Source organism: Choloepus didactylus, chromosome 6 (genome assembly GCF_015220235.1).
Source record: "Choloepus didactylus isolate mChoDid1 chromosome 6, mChoDid1.pri, whole genome shotgun sequence".
NCBI lineage: Eukaryota > Metazoa > Chordata > Mammalia > Pilosa > Megalonychidae > Choloepus > Choloepus didactylus.
This window is the reverse complement of record NC_051312.1, coordinates 109,383,027-109,410,581: the sequence shown is the minus strand read 5'-3', so window position 1 is coordinate 109,410,581 and position 27,555 is coordinate 109,383,027. Positions and strand designations below refer to the sequence as shown.

Here is a 27,555-nt window from a genome sequence, read left to right as displayed (position 1 = left end):
TATGATAAAACCAGGCAATATGGAGAACCCAATCCCAAACACCCAAATCAAAATATCAGAAGAGACACAGTACTTGACACAATTAATCAAAGAACTACAATCAAGGAATGAAAACATGGCAAAGGATATAAAGGACATGAAGAAGACCATGGCACATGATACAAGGGACATAAAGAAGACCTTAGAAGAGCATAAAGAAGAAATTGCAAGAGTAAATAAAAAAAATAGAAGATCTTATGGAAATAAAAGAAACTGTTGGCCAAATTAAAAAGACTCTGGTTACTCATAATACAAAATTCGAGGAAGTTGAACAACGACTCAGTGTCCTAGAAGTCCACAGAACAGAAAATGAAAAAAAAAAAACAAAAGAAACGAGAAAAAAATCAAAAAAATCAAAATGGATCTCAGGTTTACGATAGATAAAACAAAACGTCCAAATTTAAGACTCATTGGTGTCCCAGAAGGGGAAGAGAAGGGTAAAGGTCTAGAAAGAGGATTCAAAGAAATTGTTGAGGAAAACTTCCCCAACCTTCTACACAATATAAATACACAAAGCATAAATGCCCAGCGAACTCCAAATAGAATAAATCCAAATAAACCCACTCTGAGACATATTCTGATCAGACTCTGAAATAATGAAGAGGACCAAGTTCTGAAAGCAGCAAGATAAAAGCAATTCACCATATACAAAGGAAACAACATAAGACTAAGTTGTGACTACTCACCGGCCACCATGGAGGCGAGAAGGCAGTGACATGACATATTTAAAATTCTCAGAGAGAAAAATTTCCAACCAAGAATACTTTATCCAGCAAAACTCTCCTTCAAATTTGAGGGAGAGCTTAAATTTTTCACAAACAAATGCTGAGAATTTGCCAGTAAAAGACCTGCCCTACTTCAGATACTAAAGGGAGCCCTACCGACAAGAGAAACAAAGAAAGGAGAGAAAGAGATGGAGAATTTTAACAGACATATATAGAACCTTACATTCCAAATCACCAGGACACATATTTTTCTCTAGTGATCATGGATTTTTCTCCAGAATGGACCATATGCTGGGACATAAAACAAGCGTCAAAAAATTAAAAAACAAAAAAATGGACATATTCAAAGCACAGTCTCTGACCACAATGGAATACAAATAGAAGTCAATAATTTTTGAATTGTAACTCCATTATTTACCTCCTACATGATATAAAATACACAAACTCTAATGACAAATCAGTGGTTTTGAACTCAATGTAAAATATGTAATTTCTGACAAGAACTATATAATGGTGGGGGAATGGAGGAGTATAGGAACATAGTTTATGTGTCCTATGGAAGTTAAGTTGGTATCAAAGAAAAACACGATTGTTATGGATTTAAGAGGTTAATTTTAAACCCCTCAGTAAACACAAAGAAATTATCAGAGAATATGACCATAGAGATGAAAAGTAGAGTACGGGTAAAGAGAAATGGGGGAAGGGGCAATAGGGAGTTAAGAAATGAGTGTAGGGTTGTTGTTTGAGGTGAAGGAAAATTTCCAGTAATGGACAGTGGGAAGGAGATAGCATTACAACATTCTAAATGTGATTAATCCCACTAAAGGAAAGCTAGGGAGGGGGTGGAATGGAAAGATTGAGGCTGTATATGTTTCTACAATTGAGAAACAAACAAACAAAAAAAGACAGTCTAAATAGATGACAATTGAATACCAAGGATGACCCTGGAAGGATCTGAGAATGGAGGACAGGAGGCTCAAAGGAACACAGTTGAGACTTAAGGAAAAAAAAAAAAAAAAAAAAGGAAACATAGAATTAAGCTTTGTATCAATGTTGAATCTCTTGTACTTCTTAGCTGTGTTTAATGAGGCTGCATAAAAGAATGTTCTTCTTCATGGGAATTGTATATGTGAATTATAGTGTTTGTTCAAAGATGTGTGCAGCTAGCTCTCATATGTTCAGAACAAAGAGCAATAGATGATGGATGATAGGGAGGGAGGGAGGGAAGGAAAGAAATAGTGGTCTGACAGCATGTTAAAGCTGGTGGATTGGGATATTGGGGGAGGGGAGTCAGGGTATGCTGGAGTTCTGTGTATGGGGTTTGTATGGTTTTTGCAACTGTTCCTGTAACTTTGAATTTATTTCATAATGAAAAGAAAAAAATTGTGAGGAGGTGGGGCAAGATGGCAGAGTGGTGAGGTGTACGTTTTAGTTACTCCTCCAGGGAAGGAGGCAGAAGGCCAGGTACTCTGTGGACCGGACACCGCAGAGTAATTTGACTTTTGGCATGCTTCATATAACACTCATGAACACGTGGAACTGCTGAGATCAGTGAAATCTAAGCCCGATACAGAAAGCCTCAAAGACTTCCAATCTGGGCAGGTCAAGACAAGAGCAGAACTAAGACAGCTCTGAGACAAAAGGCAATAAGCCCAGTGGCTGATAAAATTCACTAAACACCACAACTTCCCAAGAAAAGGGGGGCATCCTCTCACAACCATCATCCTGGTGGACAGGCAACACTCCTGCCCGTTGCCGGCCCCATAGCCTAGAGCTGCGCCAGACAACCCAGTGTGACGGAAGTGCTTCCAATAACACGCACACATCACATAATCGGACATGGACATTAGCCTTCCCTGCACCCTCAGCTCGTTATCCCAGAGTCGGGAAGGCAGAGCAGTGTGAATTAATACGCCCAATTCAGCCATCCTTTCAGCAGAGTGGGAGCCTCCTTACACAGCCCAACAGCCCAGAACCGCCCTGGGGGGACGGCACTCACCTGTGACATAGCACAGTCATCCATCAACAGAGGACCTGGGGGTGCACAGCCTGGAAGAGGGATCCAGTCACAAGTCTCAGGGGTCATACGCCTATACCAAGGACTTGTGGGTCAGTGGCAGAGACAAACTGTGGCAGGACTGAACTGAAGGATTAGACTATTGCAGCAGCTTTAAATTTCCAAGAACACCAGGGAGATTTGATTGTTAGAGTCGCCCCCCATCCCTGACCACCCAGACACACGCCCAATATACAGGGCGGGCAACACCAACTACACACGCAAGCCTGTTACACCAATTGGACCCCACAAGACTCACTCCCCCATTTACCACAAAGACAAACCAGGGGAGAACTGGCTTGAGGGGAACAGGTGGCTCGTGGACGCCACCTGCTGGTTAGTTAGAGAAAGTGTACTCCACAAAGCTGTAGATCTGACAAATTAGAGATAAGGATTTTAATCGGTCTATAAATCCTAAAAGAACCCTATCAAGTTAAGCAAATGCCAAGAGGCCAAAAACAACAGAAAACTTTAAAGCATATGAAAAACCAGACGATATGGATAACCCAAGTCCAAGCACCCAAATTAAAACATCAGGAGACAAAGTACCTGGAGCAATTAATCAAAGAACTAAAGATGAAGGACGAGACCATGGCACAGGATATAAAGGACATGAAGAAGAGCATGGCACAGGACATAAAGGACATCAAGAAGACCCTAGAAGAGCATAAAGAAAAAATTGCAAGAGTAAATAAAAAAAATAGACGATCTTATAGAAATTAAAGAAACTGTTGACCAAATTTAAAAGATTCTGGATACTCATAGTAAAAGACTAGAGGAAGTTGAACAACAAATCAGTGACCTGGAAGATGACAGAATGGAAAATGAAAGCAGAAAAGAAAGAATGGGGAAAAAAATCGAAAAAATTGAAATGGACCTCAGGGATAAGACAGATAATATAAAATGTCCAAATATAAGACTCATTGGTGTTCCAGAAGGGGAAGAAAAGGGAAAAGCTCTAGGAAGGGTATTAAAAGAAACCGTTGGGGAAGACTTCCCACCATAAATACACAAATCATAAATGCCCAGCGAACTCCAAATAGAATAAATCCAAATAAACCCACTCCGAGACATATTCTGATCACACAGTCAAAGAGAAGGAACAAGTTCTGAGAGCAGCAAGAGAAAAGCAATTCACCACATACAAAGGAAACAGCATAAGACTAAGTAACTGACTACTCAGCAGCCACCATGGAGGTGAGAAGGCAGTGGCATGACATATTTCAAATTCTGAGAGAAAAAAATTTCCAACCGAGAATACTTTATCCAGCAAAGCTCTCCTTCACATGCTGAGAGAATTTGCTAACAAGAGACCTGCCCTACTGGAGATACTAAAGGGAGCCCTTCCGACACAGAAACAAAGAAAGGAGAGAGAGACATGGATAAAGGTTCAGTACTAAAGAGATTCAGTATGGGTACATTAAAGGATATTAATAGACAGAGGGAAAAAAATATATATGACAAATACAAACAAAAGGATAAGATGGCTGATTCAAGAAATGCCTTCACCGTTATAATGTTGAATGTAAATGGATTAAATTCCCCAATTAAAAGATACAGATTCACAGAATGGATCAGAAAACTGAACCATCAATATATTCCATACAAGAGACTCATCTTAGACACAGGGACACAGAAATTGAAAGTGAAAAGATGGGAAAAAATATTTCATGCAAGCTACAGCCAAAAGAAAGCAGGTATAGCAATATTAATCTCAGATAAAATAGACTTTAAATGCAAGGATGTTATGAGAGACAAAGAAGGCCACTACATACTAATAAAAGGGGCAATTCAACAAGAAGAAATAACAATCATAAATGTTTATGCACCCAATCAAGGTGCCACAAAATATATGAAACAAACACTGGCAAAACTAAAGGAAGCAATGGATGTTTCCACAATAATTGTGGGAGACTTCAACACATCACTCTCTCCTATAGATAGATCAACCAGACAGAAGACCAATACGAAATAGAAAACCTAAACAATCTGATAAATGAATTGGATTTAACAGACATATATAGAACATTACATCCCAAATCACCAGGATACACCTTCTTCTCCAGTGCTCACGGAACTTTCTCCAGAATAGACCATATGCTGGGACATAAAACAAGCCTCAATAAATTTAAAAAAAATTGAAATTATTCAAAGCACATTCTCTGGCCACAATGGAATACAATTAGAAGTCAATAACCATCAGAGACTTAGAAAATTCACAAATACCTGGAGGTTAAACAACACACTTCTAAACAATCAATGGGTTAAAGGAGAAATTGCTAAATATATAGAGACGAATGAAAATGAGAACACAACATACCAAAACCTATGGGATGCAGCAAAACCGGTACAGAGGGGGAAATTTATAGCACTAAATGCATATATTAAAAAAGAAGCAAGAGCCAAACTCAAAGAACTAATGGATCAACTGAAGAAGCTAGAAAATGAACTGCAAACCAATCCTAAACCAAGTAGAAGAAAAGAAATAACAAGGATTAAAGCAGAAATAAATGACATAGAGAACAAAAAAACAATAGAGAGGATAAATAACACCAAAAGTTGGTTCTTTGAGAAGATCAACAAGATTGACAAGCCCCTAGCTAGACTGACAAAATGAAAAAGAGACAAGACCAATATAAACAAAATAATGAATGAGAAAGGTGACATTACTGCAGATCCCAAAGAAATTTAAAAAATTATAAGAGGATACTATGAACAACTGTATGCCAACAAACTGGATAATATAGAGGAAATGGACAATTTCCTGGAAACATACGAACAACCGAGACTGACAAGAGAAGAAACAGAAGACCTCAACCAACCAATCACAAGCAAAGAAATCCAATCAGTCATCAAAAAGTTTCGCACAAATAAATGCCCAGGGCCAGATGGCTTCACAGGGGAATTCTACCAAACTTTCCAAAAAGAACTGACACGGAATCTTACTTAAACTCTTTCAAAACATCGAAGAAAATGGAATACTACCTAACTCATTTTATGAAGCTAACATCAATCTAATACCAAAACCAGGCAAAGATGCTACAAAAAAGGAAAACTACCGTCCAATCTCCCTAATGAATATAGATGCAAAAATTCTCAAAAAAATACTTGCAAATCGAATGCAAAGACACATTAAAAAAATCACACACCATGACCAAGTGGGGTTCATTCCAGGCATGCAAGGATGGTTTAACGTAAGAAAATCAATGTATTACATAACATTAACAAATCAAAAGGGAAAAATCAAACGATCATCTCAATAGATGCTGAAAAAAACATTCGACAAAATCCAACATCCCTTTTTGATAAAAGCACTTCAAAAGGTAGGAATTGAAGGAAATTTCCTCAACATGATGAAGAGCATATATGAAAAACCCACAGCCAGCATAGTACTCAATGGTGAGAGACTGAAAGCCTTCCCTCTAAGATCAGGAACAAGACAAGGATGCCTGCTATCACCACTGTTATTCAACATTGTGCTGGAAGTGCTAGCCAGGGCAATCCGGCAAGACAAAGAAATAAAAGGCATCCAAATTAGAAAGTCAGAAGTAAAACTGTCATTGTTTGCAGATGATATGATCTCATATCTGGAAAACCCTGAGAAATTGACGATACAGCTACCAGAGCTAATAAACAAATTCAGCAAAGTAGCGGGACACAAGATTAATGCACGTAAGTCAGTAGTATTTCTACAATGCTAGAAATGAACAAACTGAAGAGACACTCAAGAAACAGATACCATTTTCAATAGGAACTAAAAAAATCTAGTACCTAGGAATAAACTTAACCAAAGATGGAAAAGACCTATACAAAGAAAACTACATAACTCTACTAAAAGAAATAGAAGGGGACCTTAAAAGATGGAAAAATATTCCATGTTCATGGATAGGAACGCTAAATGTCATTAAGATGTCAATTCTACCCAAACTCATCTACAGATTCAATGCAATCCCAATCAAAATTCCAACAACCTACTTTGCAGACTTGGGAAAAGCTAGTTATCATATTTATTTGGAAAGGGAAGATGCCTCGAATTGCTAAAGACACTCTAAAAAAGAAAAACGAAGTGGGAGGACTTACACTCCTTGACTTTGAAGCTTATTATAAAACCACAGTGATCTTTGATAAGGTCCCCAAAGTCATGGAACTGGGTCATAAAGGTCTTTTCAACAAACGGGGCTGGGAGAATTGGGTATCCATAACCAAAAGAATGAAAGAGGACCCCAACCTCACACCCTGCATAAAAACTAACTCAAAATGGATCAAAGAGCTCAATATAAAAGAAAGTACCATATAACTCCTAGAAGATAATGTAGGGAAACATCCTCAAGACCTTGTATTAGGCGGTCACTTCCTAGACTTTACACCCAAAGCACAAGCAACAAAAGAAAAAACAGATAAATGGGAACTCCTCAAGCTTAGAAGTTTCTGTACCTCAAAGGAATTTCTCAAAAAGGTAAAGAGGCAGCCAACTCAATGGGAAAAAATTTTTGGAAACCATGTGTCTGACAAAAGACTGATATCTTGCATATATAAAGAAATCCTACAACTCAATGACAATAGTACAGACAGCCCAATTATAAAATGGGCAAAAGATATGAAAAGACAGTTCTCTGAAGAGGAAATACAAATGGCCAAGAAACACATGAAAAAATGTTCAGCTTCACTAGCTATTAGAGAGATGCAAATTAAGACCACAATGAGATACCATCTCACACCAATTAGAATGGCTGCCATTAAACAAACAGGAAACTACAAATGCTGGAGGGGATGTGGAGAAATTGGAACTGTTCTTCATTGTTGGTGGGACTGTATAATGGTTCAGCCACTCTGGAAGTCAGTCTGGCAGTTCCTTAGAAAACTAGATATAGAGTTACCCTTCGATCCAGCGATTGTACTTCTCGGTATATACCCGGAAGATCTGAAATCAGTGATGCGAACAGATATCTGGACGCCAATGTTCATAGCAGCATTATTCACAGTTACCAAGAGATGGAAACAACCTAAATGTCCTTCAACAGGTGAGTGGATAAATAAAATGTGGTATATACACACGATGGAATACTATGCAGCAGTAAGAAGGAATGAGGTCGTGAAACATAGGACAACACGGATGAACTTTGAAGACATAATGCTGAGCGAAATAAGCCAGGCACAAAAAGAGAAATATTATAGGCTACCACTAATGTGAACTTTGAAAAATGTAAAACAAATGGTTTATAATGTAGAATGTAGAGGAACTAGCGATAGAGATCAATTAAGGAAGGGGGAAAGATAATCCAATAAGAACAGATAAGCTATCGTGGGTAAATTTAATGTTCTGGGAATGCCCAGGAATGACTATGGTCTGTTAATTGCTGATGGGTACAGTAGGAACAAGTTCACAGAAACGTTGCTATATTAGGTTACTTTCTTGGGGTAGACTAGGAACTTGTTGGAAGTAAAGTAGTTATCTTGGGTTAGTTGTCTTTTTCTTACTCCCTTGTTATGGTCTGTTTGAAATGTTCTTTTATTGCACGTTTTTTTTAAACTTTTTAAAATTCTCTTATTTTTTATACAGTTGATTTTAAAAAAAATTAAAAAAAAAAATAAACAAGGAAAAAAATATGCAGAGCCCCCTTGAGGAGCTGGTGGAGAATGCAGGGGTATTGGCCTGCTGCACCTCGATGGTTGCTAATGTGCTCACAGCCATAGGGGACTGGTGGTTTGATGGGCTGAGCCCTCTACCACAGGACTTGCCCTTGGGAAGACTGTTGCTGCAAAGGAGAGGCTAGGCCTCCCTATAATTGTGCCTAAGAGCCTCCTCCTGTATGCCTCTTTGTTGCTCAGATGTGGTCCCCTCTCTCTAACTAAGCCAACTTCAAAGGTGAAATCAGTGCCCTCCCCTCTACGTGGGATCAGACACCCAGGGGAGTGACTCTCCCTGGCAACGTGGAATATATCTCCCGGGGAGGAATCTAGACCTGGCATTGTGGGATGGAGAACATCTTCTTGAGCAAAAGGGGGTAATGAAAGGAAATGAAATAAGCTTCAGTGGCAGAGAGATTCTAAAAGGAGCCGAGAGGTCACTCTGGTGGGCACTCTTAGGCACAATATAGAGAATCCTTTTTAGGTTCTAATGAATTGGGGTAGCTGGCGGTAGATACCTGAAACTACCAAACTACAACCCAGAACCCATGAATCTTGAAGACGATTGTATACAAATGTAGCTTATGAGGGGTGACAATGCGATTCGGAAAGTCATAAGGACCACACTCCCCTTTGTCTAGTTTATGGATGGATGAGTAGAAAAATGGGGGAAGGAAAAAAACAAACAAACAGACAAAGGCACCCAGTGTTCTTTTTTACTTTAATTGCTCTTTTTCACTTTAATTATTGTTCTTGTTATTTTTGTGTGTGTGGTAATGAAGGTGTCAGGGATTGATTTGGGTGATGAATGCACAACTATGTAATGGTACTGTGAACAACCGAATGTAAGATTTGTTTTGTATGATTGCATGGTATGTGAATATATCTCAATAAAATGAATATTAAAAAAAAAACCAAATCATGAATAACTAGATACGAATTCGCAACAGGATAAGATCATTTCTTGATAAGCAGGAACTATATAGAACAGCTTAGGATGTCAGGCTTTGGAAGAAAGACCCAGCTTTGAATATAGCTTCATTATATAGGAAGAGAGTTTAAATTTTGCAAATCACATCTACCTGAACTGTTCAAAGCTGAATTTCATTAAAATAAAAAACAAACAAACAAAAAAAAAACCCCACCACTGAACAAAAACAAAACAATCTCAAGCATTTCAAGGGTCACAGACATCACCTAAGGCTGCGAAGACAATTTTAATGCAGAAGCACTTGGAGAGCTTAAAAAAAAACCCAGTGCCTGAGCACACCTAAAAATTCTGGGGTATACTCTGGGCACAGGATTTTTAAAAGCTTCCTACATGATACTAATAGGTAACTAAGGTTAAAAACCATTGTTCTAAATCAAGAAATGACTCAGAACTGTTCTTGGAAATCCACTGCAATGGAGTATCTATTTTAATATACCTTGGAAAAGTCTGTGTTGTCTTGAGAAATCCCAGGAGATGATGATAAATCAAAATCTGGATGTGATTCTAACGGTTTAAAGAGCTGACGATGCAAATTTGGAAAAGTGTGTTCTAATTCTGGAAAGTCAAGGTCAACTGCTGGAACTTGCAGAAAAACAGATAAATTTATTTTTAAAATGTAAAATAAAGCCTAGAAAAATATTACTAAGAACATATTCACAAAAGCTCATTTCTATGTAACTCCAATTCTACAAAATTACTTCCATTTTTTTTTCATTATCAGCAGATGCTTTCAAATTAAGTCCTATCATGATTATTTCGAAAGTACAAAAAATTGCGGATACTCGCAGAGCTCCAAACCTTGCACAAATGTAAATTTTCATTTTTACCAGCCCCAAAGTCTTAGGAGGTTAATTAGGAGTAAGGAGACCAGCTCTAATGAATGTTTTTCTATAAGCTTTGGTGTCCTCACTTAGCTCACTTAAGGATCAATGATTTACATGGGCCAGGCATTGTGCTTTATGTGCATTTTCTCACTTAATCTCTTAGATCCCTCTTCTATAGAAGATTAGAGAGTTAGTATTTGACCACTGTCTCACAGCTAGTAAAAGTAAAACTGAAACTCAAATCCAGGTCTGTCAGATTTTTGAGCTCTTGCCTTTAATTCTGGCAATACTGTCTCAGCTTTTATAGCTAACCTCAGAATGGTAAAGGAAGATTTGCTAATTAAACTCATATACATTTTCTTTAGTTAGTCTAGTTGATCCTAGATCCCCTCTCTCACTAAATGCCCTTGATGTTTGCCATGTTGTAACTGTACTGCAGAATTTCATAAAAACATGAAGCTTAAACAATCACAACTTTAAAAAGATGCAAGGTGAAAAGTTAAAATTAAGTTTTATATAAAAGTATTTGTTGAAAATAATTTTACCTCGAAAGTCTGTTTTTTCAGGCATCAAATTTGCTTCATTTATGTACTTGTCTACGATCTGTCGAATGTGCATTTGATCAGATGTAAATTCTTCCTCTGCAAGCAGTAGAGACTTGTGAATGTCAGGACAATTCTGCCTTTGATAAACAACTTGTGGTGAAGGAACTATAGACCATAAAAGCTTTGTTTCCTCCTCTTTTCCACTAGTATATTCTCATTGCTTACAGTCCTCTGAAAATGAGTCTCAGACTTGAGTTTGATGAAAGTATTTAATCGACATTGACATTATACTGCTTTTAATGGTTGGGTACTTCCTTAGAAACATATTTGGTTTCTAAGGGCATAGCAATATACTAAGGGATCAGTATATCTAAAAAATTTGCTCAGACAGATTTCTGCTTAACTAGGAAAATGTGACATTAATGATACTTCTGAAAGTGGTGTTGGGGATACATTCCTGTGGGTCTACAGGCCTGTGACTTCCAGTCATGTTTGAAATATCATAACGTCCAATATTCTATCATTTGTGAATAATTTACTCTTTTAAGATTTAAAGAAACAAATTCCCCTGTAGCATGTTGCTAAAAAGCAATGCTTCCTCCCACCACTGAACTGCAACTCAACTGTTGCTGGTGGTTCAATTAATTTACATCATTTTGAATGTTATTACCTGGATCTATAAGGCTCAAATCTGTGTTCTCATTACTTAAAATGCTCCCAGTAGAAATAGTTACTGAAGATAATGGCTCATAAGAAACCTCTTGTGTTTTAACCTAAAAATCAAGGGAACATTATACCTCAATATATATAGGAAACATTATCTAGAAAATGTTACACTTAAAAAATTCAATAGTGAAACCTCAAATCATCAATATCAGCAGTTATCAATACTGAGCTCAGATCAAGTGTAGAAACCTTCATAGTTATAAAAGGTCAGTAGTTAAACCTTTTCATCATTGCTCAGAACTAGTTGGCCTTTCACACCCATGCATGCACACAAACACACACACACACCCCAATCTCATTCATCCACCAGCAATTTCTCAGTTATCAACTATCACCTTTATAAACACGCACACAGATAAGTGCACACAAGCACACACACCAGACACAAGCCTTTATTGTTTCACTATTTTAAACTATTGCTTCCCAGAACTACAGAGATCATGCATCAGGTAGACTGGAAGGTCTTCCGATGCTCAGATTTGGCTAATTTCATCATTGATCCACTTCAGTTATGAGCAGATCTCAGATAACATAGATATTACTATTTCACAACACCTTTAAACTAAACAATATGAAGCCAAATAGCTCTTTAAAAATTTTAGTATACATTAAGACATTACTAACCTTACTATCTGGTATCACAGTTGGACCAAGATGTGTATGCTTTTCTTCCTCCACAGCATAAGTTAATACTGCATGATTCTCGAAAACAGACTCCTTGACCTTGGCTGAAAAATGGATTTTAGAATTTAACATGAAAAAAAAGAAAGAAAAAGTTTTGTTTAGGACAAATAAAATTTTAGTACCATTTTTTTGTTTCCTTACAATTATTTTCATATATTGCTTATTAGAGTTGCCTTATACACACAAAAAAACTCATTTTATTATTCATTAAAAATATTTACTAGTAAACATGATACACTATTTCCTGGAAAACTGCAGTTATTCTATGAATAGAATCTTTCAAAAAATATTTGAATACTAGGTCTAAGAATCAGAAAAGAGCCAAAGTGATGGGAAATGCTTTTGTCATTATCTTAAGTGAAGAAGCAAGAATATTCAATCAAAAATATATGATTTTTTGTATGACTGTGAAAATCTTGAGGTTCATACTCCCTTCATCAGTATATGGACAGATGAGTGGAAAAATGGGGACAAAAATTAGATAAAGAATAGGGTGGGATGGGGGATGGGAAGCTTTAGGTGTTCTTTTTTGCTTTTATTTTTATTTTGGAGTAAGGAAAAGGTTCAAAAATTGATTCTGGAGATGAATGCACAATGGTATGATTGTGCTATGAATAACTGACTGTACACTGTGGAAGACTGTAGGATGTGTGAATATATCCCAATTAAACTGTATTAAAAAAAAGTAAATGAAAATGGGGGGAGGAGGAGAATGGGATGTTTTGGATATTATTTTTTATTTTATTTTTCATTTTATTTTTTTGAGTAATGAAAATGTTCAAAGTTTGATGGTGGTGATGAAAGCACAACTATATGACAATACTGTGAACAACTGATTGTACACTTTGAATGACTATATGTTATATGATTATATCTCAATAAAATTTCAATCAAAAATAAGTAGGTGGAAAAAATATATGATTTTAAAATAACAAAAATGCATACAAGAAAAGATTATAATAAAGAAAAACACCTAAGTATAACCACTGCTTGCTCATAAATGGTAGGATAAGAAGTAATTTACTTTTTTAATGCTTTTGAAATTCATGAACACATATTGCTTTTAATATGAATTATTATTCCTACATATTTGACATATTTAAACATATAAAAATTATATTTTCTGTCTCAATATTAATAACCCAGGTATTCTGAGTTGATTTTTCTTTTATTTCCAACAGTCAACATTTGTAAGAAAGCTAGCGAAGGCATGGTAGTCTGTGAACAGTTTATAAAATGGAATGAAATTAATACTGGTTTACTAAATATAAATTCAAAACTTCTGCTTCATTATCACTATGATATTATTAAAGGAGATTATGCACATTAAAGGTATGTTTCTTAATTGTTTAAGAAATATTTTTAAATGGCAGCCCAATTTATACACACACACACAAATATATATATACACATATCTGAGTGTGTGTATATATATATGTATTTATTTAGTCACAAAATTCCATAAAATACTATCTATATTATAGATTAGAAACAAAGTAAATATCAAATGTTGAATTTAAATCAATTTGAGACTTTAAATACAATTTTTTATTCTATTTCATCTAAAAATATATTATTGACCTAATTAATACTGTTATTTGATTGCGACTGTATATTTTAAAAGTTTAAATAAAGAGAATAAAAGATAGTGATACTTTATAGTGCATTGCTATTTTTTCTTCATCTTTTTTAAGCAGCTCATTTCAAAAGCTGGATGAGAGATGAGAAGTTAATCTGGGGATTTTCAATTCAATTAATCACAATTATTTACTGTTATTTATTAACATACCTAGAAAACTCCACCAGAGAAGAGATGAGTAGCATTTAGGTAGCATTAAGAAGTAAAACATAAAAATGAGAAAATGGAGCAAAATCAGAGTTATTTCAGATAAAGAAGAATACATTGGATAGGTATCTAGGTATCTGAAAATAGAGTTATTTCAGATAAAGAAGAATACATTGGATAGGTATCTGAAAATAGATAGAACAGAAATAAGTGTCACCAGTTTGGACACGGTTCATTAGTAACAGGGACCCATTTAAGAGATTCGTGAAAAGGGGGAGTAACATCATGAAAGTAATCTCTTAAATAAATTAATCTTCCCTTGTTATGCATGAGAGTGCCATTTCCTGCTTCCCTACAAAAGCAAAGGGTAAAGAGTTTGAAGACAGAAACAACAGCTTAAAAAGCTACTAAGAATCAAGGTAGGAGGTGTTGAAATCAAGGTAGAAGGTGTTGCGGACCCGAATAAAGTGGGAGGAAGGGAATGGAGAAGTAAGCAAACCAAGACCCTTCTTAAATAGAAATATGAATCTGGGAGTGATTATGGGAAAGAAGAAAGCAGCCCCTGTGAGCCTGGCTCTGACCTGGCACTATCAGCTAGACCCTGTCATTGCTAGAACTGGCCTGGAAAACACGGAGCTAGGTCCTGGCATTCTGTTAAACAACAGCAGTTTCACAGAAAACAAACATCAGAAGGCCACTCAATGACCATGATGGATCAAGAAAAAAAACAAACCATTCATAATCATGTCTGAACAGAGGCAAAAACATGAACATTGTCCAAACCACAAAAAATGACCAACCATCACCTTACCCTAGCTAATGTAAGTGATGACTGCTTCTTTACCAGTTACCGCTTTAGCCTGCTCCATTCTTCCGACCTCCTACCTAAGAATTTTTTAGGTACCGCATTAATAGAATTACCCCTGCTTCCTGACAGCATCTAATACTGATAAAACAAAGCCCCATTTCCACGGCTTTCTTTGGTGTGCATTGTCCCTCACTGCAACAAGTCAATGTTCAACTGCACATGTTTTTCTGGTGGTCTCTGGTTAGAGGACATCAAGTGGCAGGATAAGATATAAAAAAAATAAAAAAATTAATATATAAATAATTTAAAAAATACAAGTACCCATTGGATAATGATAAAAGTTTTATTTTTGAAGGTCAAAAATTATAATTTACTGGAAATTATATTCTTTACTGTTGTTTAAATCTACAAATAAAAAAGGAGATGCTAAGGTCTCTATCATCTCTCATTCTATTAAGATATAAATACAACTAAGATGTCAGTTATCCAAGTTATTTATCAGACAGTTAAAATAAAAAGAAATCTGGTTTGAAAATCTAAACCACTTAGAAAAGTGCTTAGAACTAATAAAGCAGTAGTAAAACTATGCTTTCTAAGGTTGGTAAGCAAAATTGAAAGAAAATAAATTTATATTGGTTGTCTTTGGGTGATAGGATTAAGCAACAAATTTTTTCTCCTTGTAATCTCTTTATTTTCCAAATATCTGAAAATAAACATAAAGCAGCTCATTTAGAATGCCACAGGTAGAGGTCCAGTCTCCAACAAATTTTACTTGTATGAACATTGTAGTGATTATTATTCCAGTTACTTCTGTATGCATGAACACGTATTCTTCCCCATTCTTTTAACAATTGCATGCAACTACATAGTATGTGTGCACCATAATGACTCTGTTACCAGCACTCACTGAGGTTGTTTACCATTTTTCACTATTAAAAATAATGCTACAATAAATATTCTTTGTCCACATATCCTTGTGCACAGTGATTCTATTTTCAATTTATTTCTCCCTCACCTGCTTCATCATGGTCATCACCATAGACATTCTTCTGGGCAACTGACTGAAGATGACCAAATGGATCACGGTCCAGTGAGTTACCAAGTAAACTTTGTTCTCGGCTTATTGAGACCCTCATGGGGTCTCTATCTTGATAAAATTCTGTTTTACCTATGAAGAAAAAGAACCGACTCATCAAATTTCCACTTAAGTTTCTAGAGCTAGCTGAAAATGACAATTTAAATTTTGAACAAAAAGCTAAACACTTAAAAGACCTTTTGATCTATGTAGGAAGAAAGTAACTGCTTATCTCTCAGAGTCAAGCCTTTAAATTATTTTACTTCAATTTTATTAAATATTTAAATATACCCCTTCTTCCTGATACTAGATTATACTTCAGTATTGACTAACCACAGGAAAAAATGTGTGGAGAATTTGTAATACATTATAAAGATTTATATAAGATTTTAAATATATCAGAATTTATAATAAATAATTAATTAATAGTATTATAAGGAGTAATGTGCAAAAATAGCCACAATTAATCTGTGGTGTAAGAATATTAGAATAGGGGTTTACTCTGGGGAACCACAGAGAGGAGATATAATTGGAAGGGTACAAGAGAGAGGTTTATGGGGTTCTCTAATGTTACAGTTCTTGACCTGAGTGGGTCTGTTTACGTTGTGATAAATCACTGAAATGAACCCTTATGATTGGTGCACTTCTCTAGTAAGCAAACAAAAAGTTGGGAGATACACAAAAGAAGCAGGTAATTAATTATGCAGAACTCCACAAACACTTGGGAATTAAAGACCCAAGTTATCGCAAAAGCAAGATGTGAATCAGGGAACTGAAAAGAGGAAAAATGTTTTAAAATATGCAGCTCGAACAGTTAGACTCTTCCTCTGCCCTGAGATCTCTGTCCCCCAACATCATCCTCAGAAGAGTCTTAAGATTTATTCTCTGGAGAAATTCTCTGAATTCAGAGGCTTCAGGCAGAGAAAGGAGATGAGGGTAGAAGGTAGTAATAGAATATCATAGCAAATCAGGGGTACTAAAAGATAGTCTGTATCTTCAATGGTGAGATCCCTATATCCCCCAGATCTGGCTCCATAATATCAACAGCCAGGCTTATATCAAGCTTGGGGGATCTTTCTTCGAAGAAACTAAATTTGTAAACTGCCTCAGGGAAAAGAATTACCTATACTAAGTTCAAGGGTCCCCAGTGAAACACCACTTTTCCAATAAGGTCTAACACTAAATAAGGCCCAGACACACAAAGAACTTTCATTTAGTCTTTTAGGGTCCCAGTTAAACATGCAAGATATGGGAAAGCCTTCAAAACAAAAAATACACTCAACAAACAAACATACATACAAAAGAACTCACAGAAACAAGTAATGCAGGAACCAAAGAAAACGTGAAAAAAAAAAACACCTCTAAATATTCAAAGAAGATAATACTCTGTATCTATGAAACAGCAGGATGCTATGAAAAAGGAAAAATAAACAGAAAAAAATCAAACTTTTAAAAACTATAATTTGATATTCAAAATAAAAATTCAAAAGAAATGTTAGAAGAAAAGTTCAGGAAATTCCCCACAAGGCCGAACCAGAAGAAAAACAACAGGGAAGAAAAGATAAGAAAATCGGAAGACCAATATAGATCAGTGTTTCTTGATTTTTTTTAATCATCACCCCTCAAAGGAGCCTTTCAAGCCCCACCACCACCACCAATTGCCCTCTTCCCTATGATTCTTATAACTACAAATAGACTGTATGTCTGTTCATGGATATCTGTGCATTGCACATAAAAAGATGAAGGTATTTTTCACTTTCCCAAGAATTAATTTTCATCCCTCAGAGTGGTATCACCCTTGTTAAGAACATACGCTAATTTAATGGTCCAATTCCAACTAAAAGGTATTACATAAATAGAGAAAATGGCAAGAAAATAGAAGAAAATTTCCTAGAATTGAAGGACATACGTTCTCAGATTAAAAGCCCCTACCAAGAGCCCAGCATAATGAATGCCAACAGGCCCACACCATGGCACATCATCAAAAAAACTCCAGAACACCAAGAATAAAGAGAATATCCTGAAAGCTTCCAGAAGGAGAAAAAAGTGGTGAAGGCTTTGAAGGAGGAAAAGCTGTAAGGGAAAGAAGAAAAAACTGAGTTACATCCTAAAGAAACAGGTTTATTAGACAGAAATGAAAAGGAAGCAGAAGGAAGCAAGAGTGTCAGAATATGGGACCCTGAAGAATTTTTGTCTCTAGTATACTGTTTTAACATATACAAGATAAACTAGTTATGAAATGCTACATTTCTGTAAGTCCAAATTTTAAATACTGTTTACATAAACTATTTTTTTCCTTTCATGAGTACTCACAGCCAAAGTTTCTTTAACAAACAAATTTAACATCAGGAAAAAAAGTAGAAAACTGGCAAACTACAAAAATTTTTATCAAACCATCTATTTACCTAGTATAGAAGTTTTGCCACTTCCTGGTGACTCTACTTCTTGTATAGCACTAAGTTCATGTTGGTTCAAGTCTAATCCACATTTAACTTTTGCTAGAGGTGGCTTTGAGGATCTCCTAACCAGTTCTTTGTCCAGATGCTCACCTATCAAGTCATGGGACAGTGTTAGGCACAGTAAAAATCTATTAACATGCTATAAACTTTTCTGCAACCAGCAAGTTGCAGGGAGTAAAAGCAATGAAAAATAATAAGAATAATTGCAATAAAATAAAACAAGTAGTCTTACCACTTTGCTTGACAACAGTATCTTCTGAAAGTAGTTGATTATCATGAGAGTTGCTCCTATCTGCATAATTAATGCCTTCCTGATCATCTCTTGCTAAGTCTTGGAGATAAGGAAACCACTCTCTGAGCTGCTCCATTTTCTGAGTTTGTAAATCATTTTCAACTGTGGACTTACCTGTCTGAAAAAGCAAGCCAATAAGAGTGGGGGATGACACAGGGTGAGGAATCATTTCAGGAATTCTTCATTAGATTTAAATCTTCCTTTTAAAGGAAGATACAAATAGTTCATCAACCACACTATTGCAACTTAATCCATAGATTAAAATATGAGATACGGTTCCAATACTGAAGGGGACATTTACAATGAAAAATACAACCATTCACCACCCTGGACCTCCACCAGACCTTTCAATAAGAGATTATACTTGAGTATCTGCCTCTCCTTTTCTTTGCCATTATTTTTCTTCAATTCAGTCAATCCCTAGAAGAGTCACTCAAGCTTCTCCTAAAGATCAAAGGAGAATATACTCTTGGATGGAAACTATAAATATCTGAGTAACGGTGCCAAACACCTCTTGGCAACTCAATTACAATCAGCAGATCAGCTCGCCATCAGCCTAAAAACCTGCCAGTTTTACAACAAGCATCTTCATTCAAGAAAAAAGATGGTATTGATTTTCACTTGTATACAAATGTCAACATAGGTCTATATATAAAGAGCACAAGGCCTGCTATTACATAAGAGGAATTCTGCTAACTAGTTATTTTGCAATTTTAATCTTTGTATAGTAAGCTCAAAACCCCTTATAACAAAACTCCAAATGACAATCTTCATTCTTTGATGGTCTCTGAATTTGGTTGTAACAAACTACTGGCTGAAATTGGTCATTAGTTGTTCTTCAAATAACAAATATCATGCAAGTAGATCAATTTCTGTTTTAATTTCCACATTGTTTAGGGCAGACAACTAAAGCAGTTAAGGTTAATCCAATTATTCTCAATAATTAAAAATCTGATCTAGACCTGGTATTAAACTAATATTTAGCTCATCCAAGTTACCTCCACTGCCTAGTTCTCAGATATTCAAGTTTAAAACATACCTGATCGTCTTTAAAGAAGTCCTTCAAAGTCTCTTGATGTTTATGCATCTGTTGCTGCAAAGCCACTTGTCTCTGTACTAGCAATTCTTCTTGGGTTTTCTGGCTACAATGCAGAACTTTTCTTTGTAGATCCAGTTGCTTCTGAAGTCCAAAGTTATCTTGCTGAGCTAAAACAGGTTGTGAAAAACTCAAAAGTCTATCCTGAAATCTTGAAGTAGAATCATTTGAGGGAAGTATATGTTCATACTTGGAGGAACACAATTCACAGATGCTTTTAGATTTAGCTTCACCAAAAAGTAATGGACTAAATGAATGCTCTGTTTCCTTGGGTAGAAACAAAGAGGAGACAGCATGTTCAGAAGATTCACTTTTGTTCAACTTTGTTTGTTTGTTTAAAAGCAGTTTTTCCTGGGCTTTCTCATCAGAATATACCACTCCCCTTTGGAAGTCCAACTGTTCTTGAAGTGTTGTCAAATTATCTTGCTGAGCTACAACAGGTTGTGATAAATTCAGAAGGCTAACCTGTGATCCTGGCATCTCAAGGTGATCTGAAGTAACAACATCCTTACTTGTGGTTGGGAGAGGCTCTTTGGTTCTTTCAGAGTTAACAACAGGCAATACCCTTTTTTCCAACTTACTTAATCTTTGCAAAAGGAATTCTTCTTGGACTTCCTGACTAGATCGGATGCTTTTCCTTTGTATATCTAACTGCTCTTGAAGTACCTTCAAATCACCATAGTGATCAGATAATAGCTTTTCCTCATATTTATGTTGTCTGGGCAAAACCAATTCTTTCTCAGTTTTCTCACTAGAAGGAAGGGCATCTGTCTGTAAAGGCATGTGTTCTTGAGGTGCAATCAAATTATTTGGTTGAGGTAAAACAGACTTTGATAATCCCAAAAGTCTATCAGGCAATTTTGATACCTCAGAAAGACCTGAGGAAACTGTATTATCATTCTTGGTTGGATAAAGTTCTTCAGTTCTTTCAGATTCAGTAATAGGTAATGAAGCAAATGAATGCTGTGCTGCTAGAGGTAAGAAGGAAGAGGTGCCAACCTGCTCAGGAGATATTCTTTCCTTCCATTCCCTCTGTTCATGTAAAAGAAATTCTTCCTGAGTTTCCCGTTTAGATTGAATGATGGCTTCCCTCTGTGTAGCTAACTGCTCTTGAAGTGCCTTCAAGTTATCTTGTTGAGGGCGGATAAGATGTGATATCCTCAAAAGCCTATCCTGCAATTGCGGGATCTGAGAATAGCTTGAAGAAGTTTTACTATCATTCTGTTTTGAAAGAGGTTCCTGGACTGTACCAGATTCAGCAGACGGTAATGAAGTTAATGAAAGCTGTCCTAACTGGGGTATGAATGAAGACGAACCAGTTTGTTCAGAAAATACATTTTCTTGGGGTTTCTGGCTAAAATGAAGGGCCTTTTTCTCTGTATCTAGCCATTCTTGGTGTTCCTCTAAATTACCTTGTAGAGGCAGTGTATGTTGTGAAAACCTTAAAAGGCTCTCCTGAAATCTTGGGATCTTAGAATGGCTTGAAGGAACTGTACTGTCACTCTTGATTGACATAAATTCCTGAAATGGTTCAGATTTAGCTACCTGGAAAAGGGAGGAAGAGGGGCCAGTCTGTTCAGCAGTAATTCTTTTTTCCAATTCACATTGTTTGTGTATAAATTCTTGAGTTTCTTGTTTAGCACCAAGCATTACTTTCTGTATGTGTGACTGTTGTTGGAGTGTTGTCAAATTTTCTTGCTGTGGTAGGCCACGGCGTGGAAAATTAAGAGACTTATCCTGAAATGTTGGGATTACCAAATGACTTGAGGGAATTATATCCTCCTTATCAGATAAATAAAGTTTCTGAATTCTTCTAGGCTCAGCTTTAGCAGAAGCTTGTGAAGCTAGTGAACACTGAGCAACCATTGGTGAGAATGAAGAACTTATCTGTCCAGACTTACTGTCTTCCAAATCTTTTCGTCTATTTAGAAGTAATTCCACCTGGGTTTCATGCCTAGCCTGAAGAGATTCCCTCTGTGTAGTCAGCTGTTCCTGGGGCAAATTCAAACCATCATGCCGAGGTGGGAATTGCTGTTGGAAACTTAAAGATCTATCCTGAGATTTGAGGATTTCACATTGGCTTGAGAGAACCCCTTTCTCACTCTTACTTGAATACTGCTCCTTAATTTTTCCATATTTAGTTTCAGCAAAAGGTAATGAAGTTTGCTGAGCTATCTGAGATGAGACAGAAGAGGGCTCAGACTGCTCAAAAGATACTCTTCTATTCAATTCTTTCTGTTCATGTAAAAATAATACTTCCTGGGCTTCCCGCCTAGCCTGAAGGCTGTCCCTCTGAATATTCCACTGTTCTTGGGGAAATTTTAAATTATTCTGCTGTAATAAAATAGGCTGTGAAACACTCAAAAGCCTATCCTGAAATTGTGGAACCACAGGATGGCCTGAGGAAACAGCAGTATCCTTGGTTGGAGAAGATTCCTGGATTCTCCCCGATTCAGCTTCAGCAGAAGGCCGTGAAGCAAATGAATGTGGAGCTACCATGGGAAATAAAGACAGGCCAATTTGCTCTTCCAGTTCTTTCTGTTTGCACATAAGCAATTGTTCCTGAGCTTCCTGTCTTGTTCGAAGAACTTCCTTTTGTAGTTCCAACTGTTCTTGGAGAGTCTTCAAACTACTGTGTTGGGCTACAATATGCTGTGAGGATCGTAAAGACCTATCCTGCATCTGGCTGACTACAGAATGGAATAAGGAAACTGTACTTTTTTCCCTGTTTGAAAAGGGTTCCTGGATTCTTCCAGATTCAGTTTCAGCAGGCAGAGAACTAAAAGAATGCTCAGCTGCCAGGGGTAGGAATGAAGAGGGTTCAGTCAGCTTAGAAGACATACTTTCACTGTTTTCTAAGAATACCTGCTGGGAGTCTAAAGTTTGAAAAGTCATTGCCCTAGATGTTTGAGATATTTTTTTAGCATCTGGTAATATTAGCAGCCTGTCATGTGATAAAGTCCTTGAAGGTCTATGAGAATCTTTAGGGACCAATTTATAGTCTCTCTGTTGTGTTTCCGCCTGTGAGAATAGCCTTAGATGTTCTTGTGATTCCAAAGATTGCTTAGCTAAAACACGTGAAGTGCTTACTGTTTCTGTTGTTTCTACCTGTGTTTGTGGAATGAGGTTCTGTTTTGGCACCTGAAAATGATCTTGTTCTAATTTGGAGATCTGTATGGGTTTCAGGGGTTGATATTCGTTAGGATGTAACTTGGGTCTCTGAGCGTGATCCCAATGCTGTGACGTAACAGTGGGTCCTTCAGATTTCTGTGGTGGTACTGAAAAAATAGATGTCAATGATGTAGCTAACATGGATGGGCACCTTTCCTTTAACATAGTCTGATATTCATGTAATTGTTTCACAGCTGTTTCAACAGACTGTCTGTGCAACCTACCAAAAACAAACAAACATTATTTGTCTTGCATGAAAAAGAAATCCTCCACATTTTCAAGTGTCTATATATTAATTTTAACAAAGAGCAACCCAGAATCGGCCATAATCATGGTGGAAAAGGAACTACTCTCACATTGCCCTTTGAGAAATCTGTATGCCATAGTGAGAAGGGAATCGCAATAAAATCCTAATATAACCCAAATAATAAATCCTGGAGATGTAGCCACACAAACCAAATATAGATTTTACTCTAGTTAATACCTGTTTTGTTGTAAAAGCTGATGTTGATAGTTACGAATCATCTGCCTATGACTTTCTTCATCAGAAATTACGTCACATGATGCTGGAACAATGTCGACCTGATAAAAACAAAGCTACTAATTAAAGGGCAAATTCAGAAACAAGTACTAAAGTATCTCATATAAACTGAAGTTTTAAAATTGTAAACTTCCAAATAGCATTATGGTTGTTTTTTAAATTCAGTTTTATTGAGATATATTCATATATCATAAAATCATCTATGGTGTACAATCAACTGTTCACAGTACCATCATATAGTCATACATTCATCACCCCAATCTATTTTTGAACATTTTCCTTATTACAGAAAGAATAAGAATAAAAAATAAAAATAAAAAAGAACACCCAAATCATCCCCCCCATCCCACCCTATTTTTCATTTAGTTTTTGTCTCCATTTTTCTACTCATCCATCCATACACTGCATAAAGGGAGTGTGATCCACAAGGTTTTCACACACTGTTACCCCTTGTAATCTACATTGTTTTACAATCATCTCCAAGAGTCAAGGCTACTGGGTTGGAGTTTGGTAGTTTCAGGTATTTACTTCTAGTTATTCCAATACATTAAAACCTAAAAAGTTTTATCTATGTAGTGCGTAAGAATGCCCACCAGAGTGACCTCTTGACTCCATTTGAAATCTCTAAGCCATTGAAGCTTTATTTTGTTTCCTTTCGCATCCCCCTTTTGGTCAAGATGTTCTCAATCCCATGATGCCGGGTCCAGATTAATCCCTGGGAGTCATATCCTGCATTGCCAGGGAGATTTACATCCCTGGGAGTCAGGTCCCACGTAGGGGGGAGGGCAGTGAGATCACCTGCCAAGGTGGCTTAGTTAGAGAGAGAGGGCCACATCTGAGCAACAAAGAGGCACTCAGGGAGAGACTCTTAGGCACAATCATAAATAGGTATAGCCTCTCCTTTGCAGTAACAAGCTTCAGAGGGACAAGCCCCAAGACAGAGGGCTCGGCAAGTCAAGCCATCAGTCCCCAGTGTTTGTGAGAACATCAGCAACAATCCAGGTGAGGAAGTCCAACACCTCCACATCCTCGCCCAGCTCCTCAGGGGCGGCCCGAATATATATTTTTATCAATAGCACTACGTTTTATGAAAAGATTGGCACTTCCATTAAGAAATAAAGTAATCCATTATTTTCCTTTAGTACCAAGTCCAAAAGCTCAGCATGTGTATATTACATACAAATCATGGTCATATATGTATTTGCATCCTATAAAAACTGAAAGATGAAAACCATTAGGTTGGTACAAACTTATATTTACACATACATCATTAAAGAAAAAAATGGCCAAATAAGAATAGGAAAGGCATTTTACTTTTCTAAATGCTAAGATTGCTCATACTTTCTTTCCCCTCAATGATCCATGCAGGGATGAGATTTCCTACATCCTACCTGAGTTTGTAGAGCTTTTTTTCTTTTTTCTTCTTCCAGATGAGCCCTGAAGCAGTCAGTTTCTAATCTTAACTTCTGTTTTTCAATTTTTTCAAGTAATTCCAACTGCTTTTGCTTCTGCTCTTCTATTTCCATTAGCTATGTAACAAAAATACTACTGATCCATTAACAAATTCATACAAAAGAAAAGTTAACATGCATTACATTAAAAAGAAATATCTTTCATCACTAAGAGAACCAAATATCCAAGAAATGGTGATCTTTTTTTTTTTATTAATTGGTTTTCTTTTTTTTTTTAAACTTTATTTATCAAAAAATTAAAAAAACAAAAACATTTCAAACAAAACCAAAACAAAGGAATAAGAAAAACAAATAACTAAAATAACTACATTGCTTCCAACATGTTCCTACCATATCCCAAGAAAATTAACAAACCATAACTGAACAAAGGAATAAGAAAAACCTAAAATAACTACATTGCTTCCAACATGTTCCTACCATACACCCCAAAAATTAACAAACCATAGTTGTTCCCGAGCATTCCCATGACATTAAGATTAAGAAGTGGTGATTTTTTATCTGAAATGTATCCAGCTATTAAGACAAATTTCATTGGTCAAACAAAATTATAGTATCTAGGGAAAAAATAAACCTTCAAAAATAAAATTTCAAAATTACCTGTTTCTGCCTTGCTGATATTCTAATTCTGGCTGCTTCTTCTTGAGGATGAAGTAGAACTGAATTCTGAGCTACAGCTGTAGTAGGCTGAGTCTCATTCATTTCTAAGAGAATCCCCAAAACAAAAAATACTTTCAGTAATTTAGAATTTTGACCCTACTATAATGACCTTTCATTCATTTAATGTGTATTTTTTTTTCAATTTTTCAAATATATACTAGTTTATTTCAAGTCACCATAAAGTGAAAAAACAAAGGTTGAGAGAATATATTCTCAACCATATAAAAAAAGATTAATGGAATATATTACAAATTCAAAATAAACAAACTCAAAAAACAAAAATGTTCGAAGGGTGTGGGCAGAAAATTTATAGAACAGGAAATCTAAATAGTCAATATAAAAAGAGGCTCAATCTTACTAAGGAATAAAGTCTGAAAATGAAAGTAGCAGCAAAATATTTCTTGTCCATTAGATTGACAAAAATTTTAAAAGTCTGTTAATACCAAGTATTGGTGAAGGTTTAAAAATATGAGAACTTCGATGCTCTAGTACAGGAATGTTAACTGGCACAAATGCTTTGAATACATGTAATTTAATTATTAAGGAAAAGACGTAAAGAGTCAAGGAAGTTTGAGGGCATGATGAAAAAGAAATACCCTTGAATGCACAACTAAATGATGAAAAGTGAACAACTGATTGTACACATTGGACGATTGTATGGTATGTGAATATATCTCAATAAAATTGAATTAAAAAAAAATACCTTGTTCCTTTCCAGAGTTTATACTGCAAGAAAATGGTTTAGCTTCACTAGTAAGTGGTCCAGACTCAATTGTTAGCGTATCACTTTCAACTGTAACAGATACCATTGTTGTTATGAACATATTGTTATTGTCAAGCTTAAATCTGAACAAAATAACAAAATCGAACTCTGCTTTCAGATTAACAAATTAATCTTGGTCTACCTGAATGTCTTTGTCAAGATTCAGTAATTTTCCTGATGATCAGATATACTATCCATCAGACCCAAGTCTAATGGAGACAGAAGAAAAAGTATGAATAAAAAGGAAAAAATGAAGGAGAATTGATAGGTATGCTGATAAGAGTTCCAAACATGAGGGAAAAGCATAAAACGCAGAGCAAGGTACAGAAGCTTAAAAAATGTCAAAAATTTTTGACATATTTAGACATTAGGATTTTTATTATTTATGAAACCAGAGAAGAGGAGGAAGTTAAAGCAATTTACTCCGATCTTATCAGAGTAGACAGAAAGTCCACATCATTTATTCCTCCACTCACTCAGTTATTCATTTAGCACCTAATTATGAGCTAGATGTTGAGGACACAGAGATGAACAAGAAAAGACCTCAAGGAAGTTTTAAAGTATGAGTGGGAGAAGAAAAACTATGTAATTATCACCCTAAAATAATTAAATCAGAAATAACACTAAGTGCAGAGTATAGCTTCTGAAAATCTAATATTAATAGCCTATTTATATAATAATAATTCTTTAACAAATAAACCAAACTCTGGTGGGAATGTGAAATAAACACAAAATAGAGAACAATCAGAAGCTGTTAGTAAGTTCATATCCTTTGATCCAGGAATTCTTTCAAGAGTGCATCCTAAGGAAATAATTAAAAATGCAGGCAAAGAGACTTTGCTAAAAGGATGCTCACTGCCACAGAAGAAGTAGCAAGAAAAACTGGAAATAACCTAAGCTGAACATCTCAACAAGAGCGAACTGGTTAAATTTGGGTCATTGATTACCCTGGAATTTATATATATATATATATATATATATATATATATATATATATATATATATGTATGTATGCATGCAGGTACGTAAATAATAATACATTGACAGTGGTCTGGAAGGAGATTCTCTAAGGTTTTTAACATTCATTGCCTTTAAGTAGTAGGATTATAGGCCTTAAACTTTTTTCTTCATTTTGACTGACATTCTCTGGTTTTCTAGGAATGAGCATATTTTTGAACAATTTTTAAAGCGTTTATTTGACATAAAATGAGACTACT

At 35.9% G+C, this 27,555-nt stretch overlaps 1 protein-coding gene and 2 non-coding genes across 11 annotated transcripts in view; all 3 read right to left on the bottom strand.

The window, feature by feature from the left end:
- The window catches only part of CEP295 (centrosomal protein 295), an 80,264-nt gene that overhangs the window by 14,720 nt on the left and 37,989 nt on the right, over nucleotides 1-27,555 (bottom strand). For 6 of the 9 annotated variants that reach the window (XR_005217534.1, XM_037841110.1, XM_037841109.1 and 3 more), the window contains 12 exons: nucleotides 26,279-26,368; nucleotides 25,516-25,619; nucleotides 24,838-24,975; nucleotides 23,390-23,487; nucleotides 19,678-23,125; nucleotides 18,579-18,756; nucleotides 18,293-18,436; nucleotides 15,828-15,980; nucleotides 12,159-12,262; nucleotides 11,479-11,581; nucleotides 10,809-10,904; nucleotides 9,876-10,021 (listed from right to left, as the gene is read on the bottom strand). Coding sequence is in view for 8 of the 9 variants with exons in the window: in XM_037841110.1 (XP_037697038.1) it covers nucleotides 9,876-10,021; nucleotides 10,809-10,904; nucleotides 11,479-11,581; nucleotides 12,159-12,262; nucleotides 15,828-15,980; nucleotides 18,293-18,436; nucleotides 18,579-18,756; nucleotides 19,678-23,125; nucleotides 23,390-23,487; nucleotides 24,838-24,975; nucleotides 25,516-25,619; nucleotides 26,279-26,368 (4,802 nt within the window). In the remaining variant the exon portion in view is untranslated. The remainder of the gene's footprint in view (nucleotides 1-9,875; nucleotides 10,022-10,808; nucleotides 10,905-11,478; nucleotides 11,582-12,158; nucleotides 12,263-15,827; nucleotides 15,981-18,292; nucleotides 18,437-18,578; nucleotides 18,757-19,677; nucleotides 23,126-23,389; nucleotides 23,488-24,837; nucleotides 24,976-25,515; nucleotides 25,620-26,278; nucleotides 26,369-27,555) is intronic. The other 3 variants (XM_037841112.1, XM_037841113.1, XM_037841115.1) reach the window with 3 other exon arrangements.
- LOC119538942 lies at nucleotides 11,700-11,770 on the bottom strand. The gene has a single exon (XR_005217724.1). It is a non-coding gene; the product is annotated as a small nucleolar RNA U2-30 (small nucleolar RNA).
- LOC119538943 lies at nucleotides 11,956-12,035 on the bottom strand. The gene has a single exon (XR_005217725.1). It is a non-coding gene; the product is annotated as a small nucleolar RNA U2-19 (small nucleolar RNA).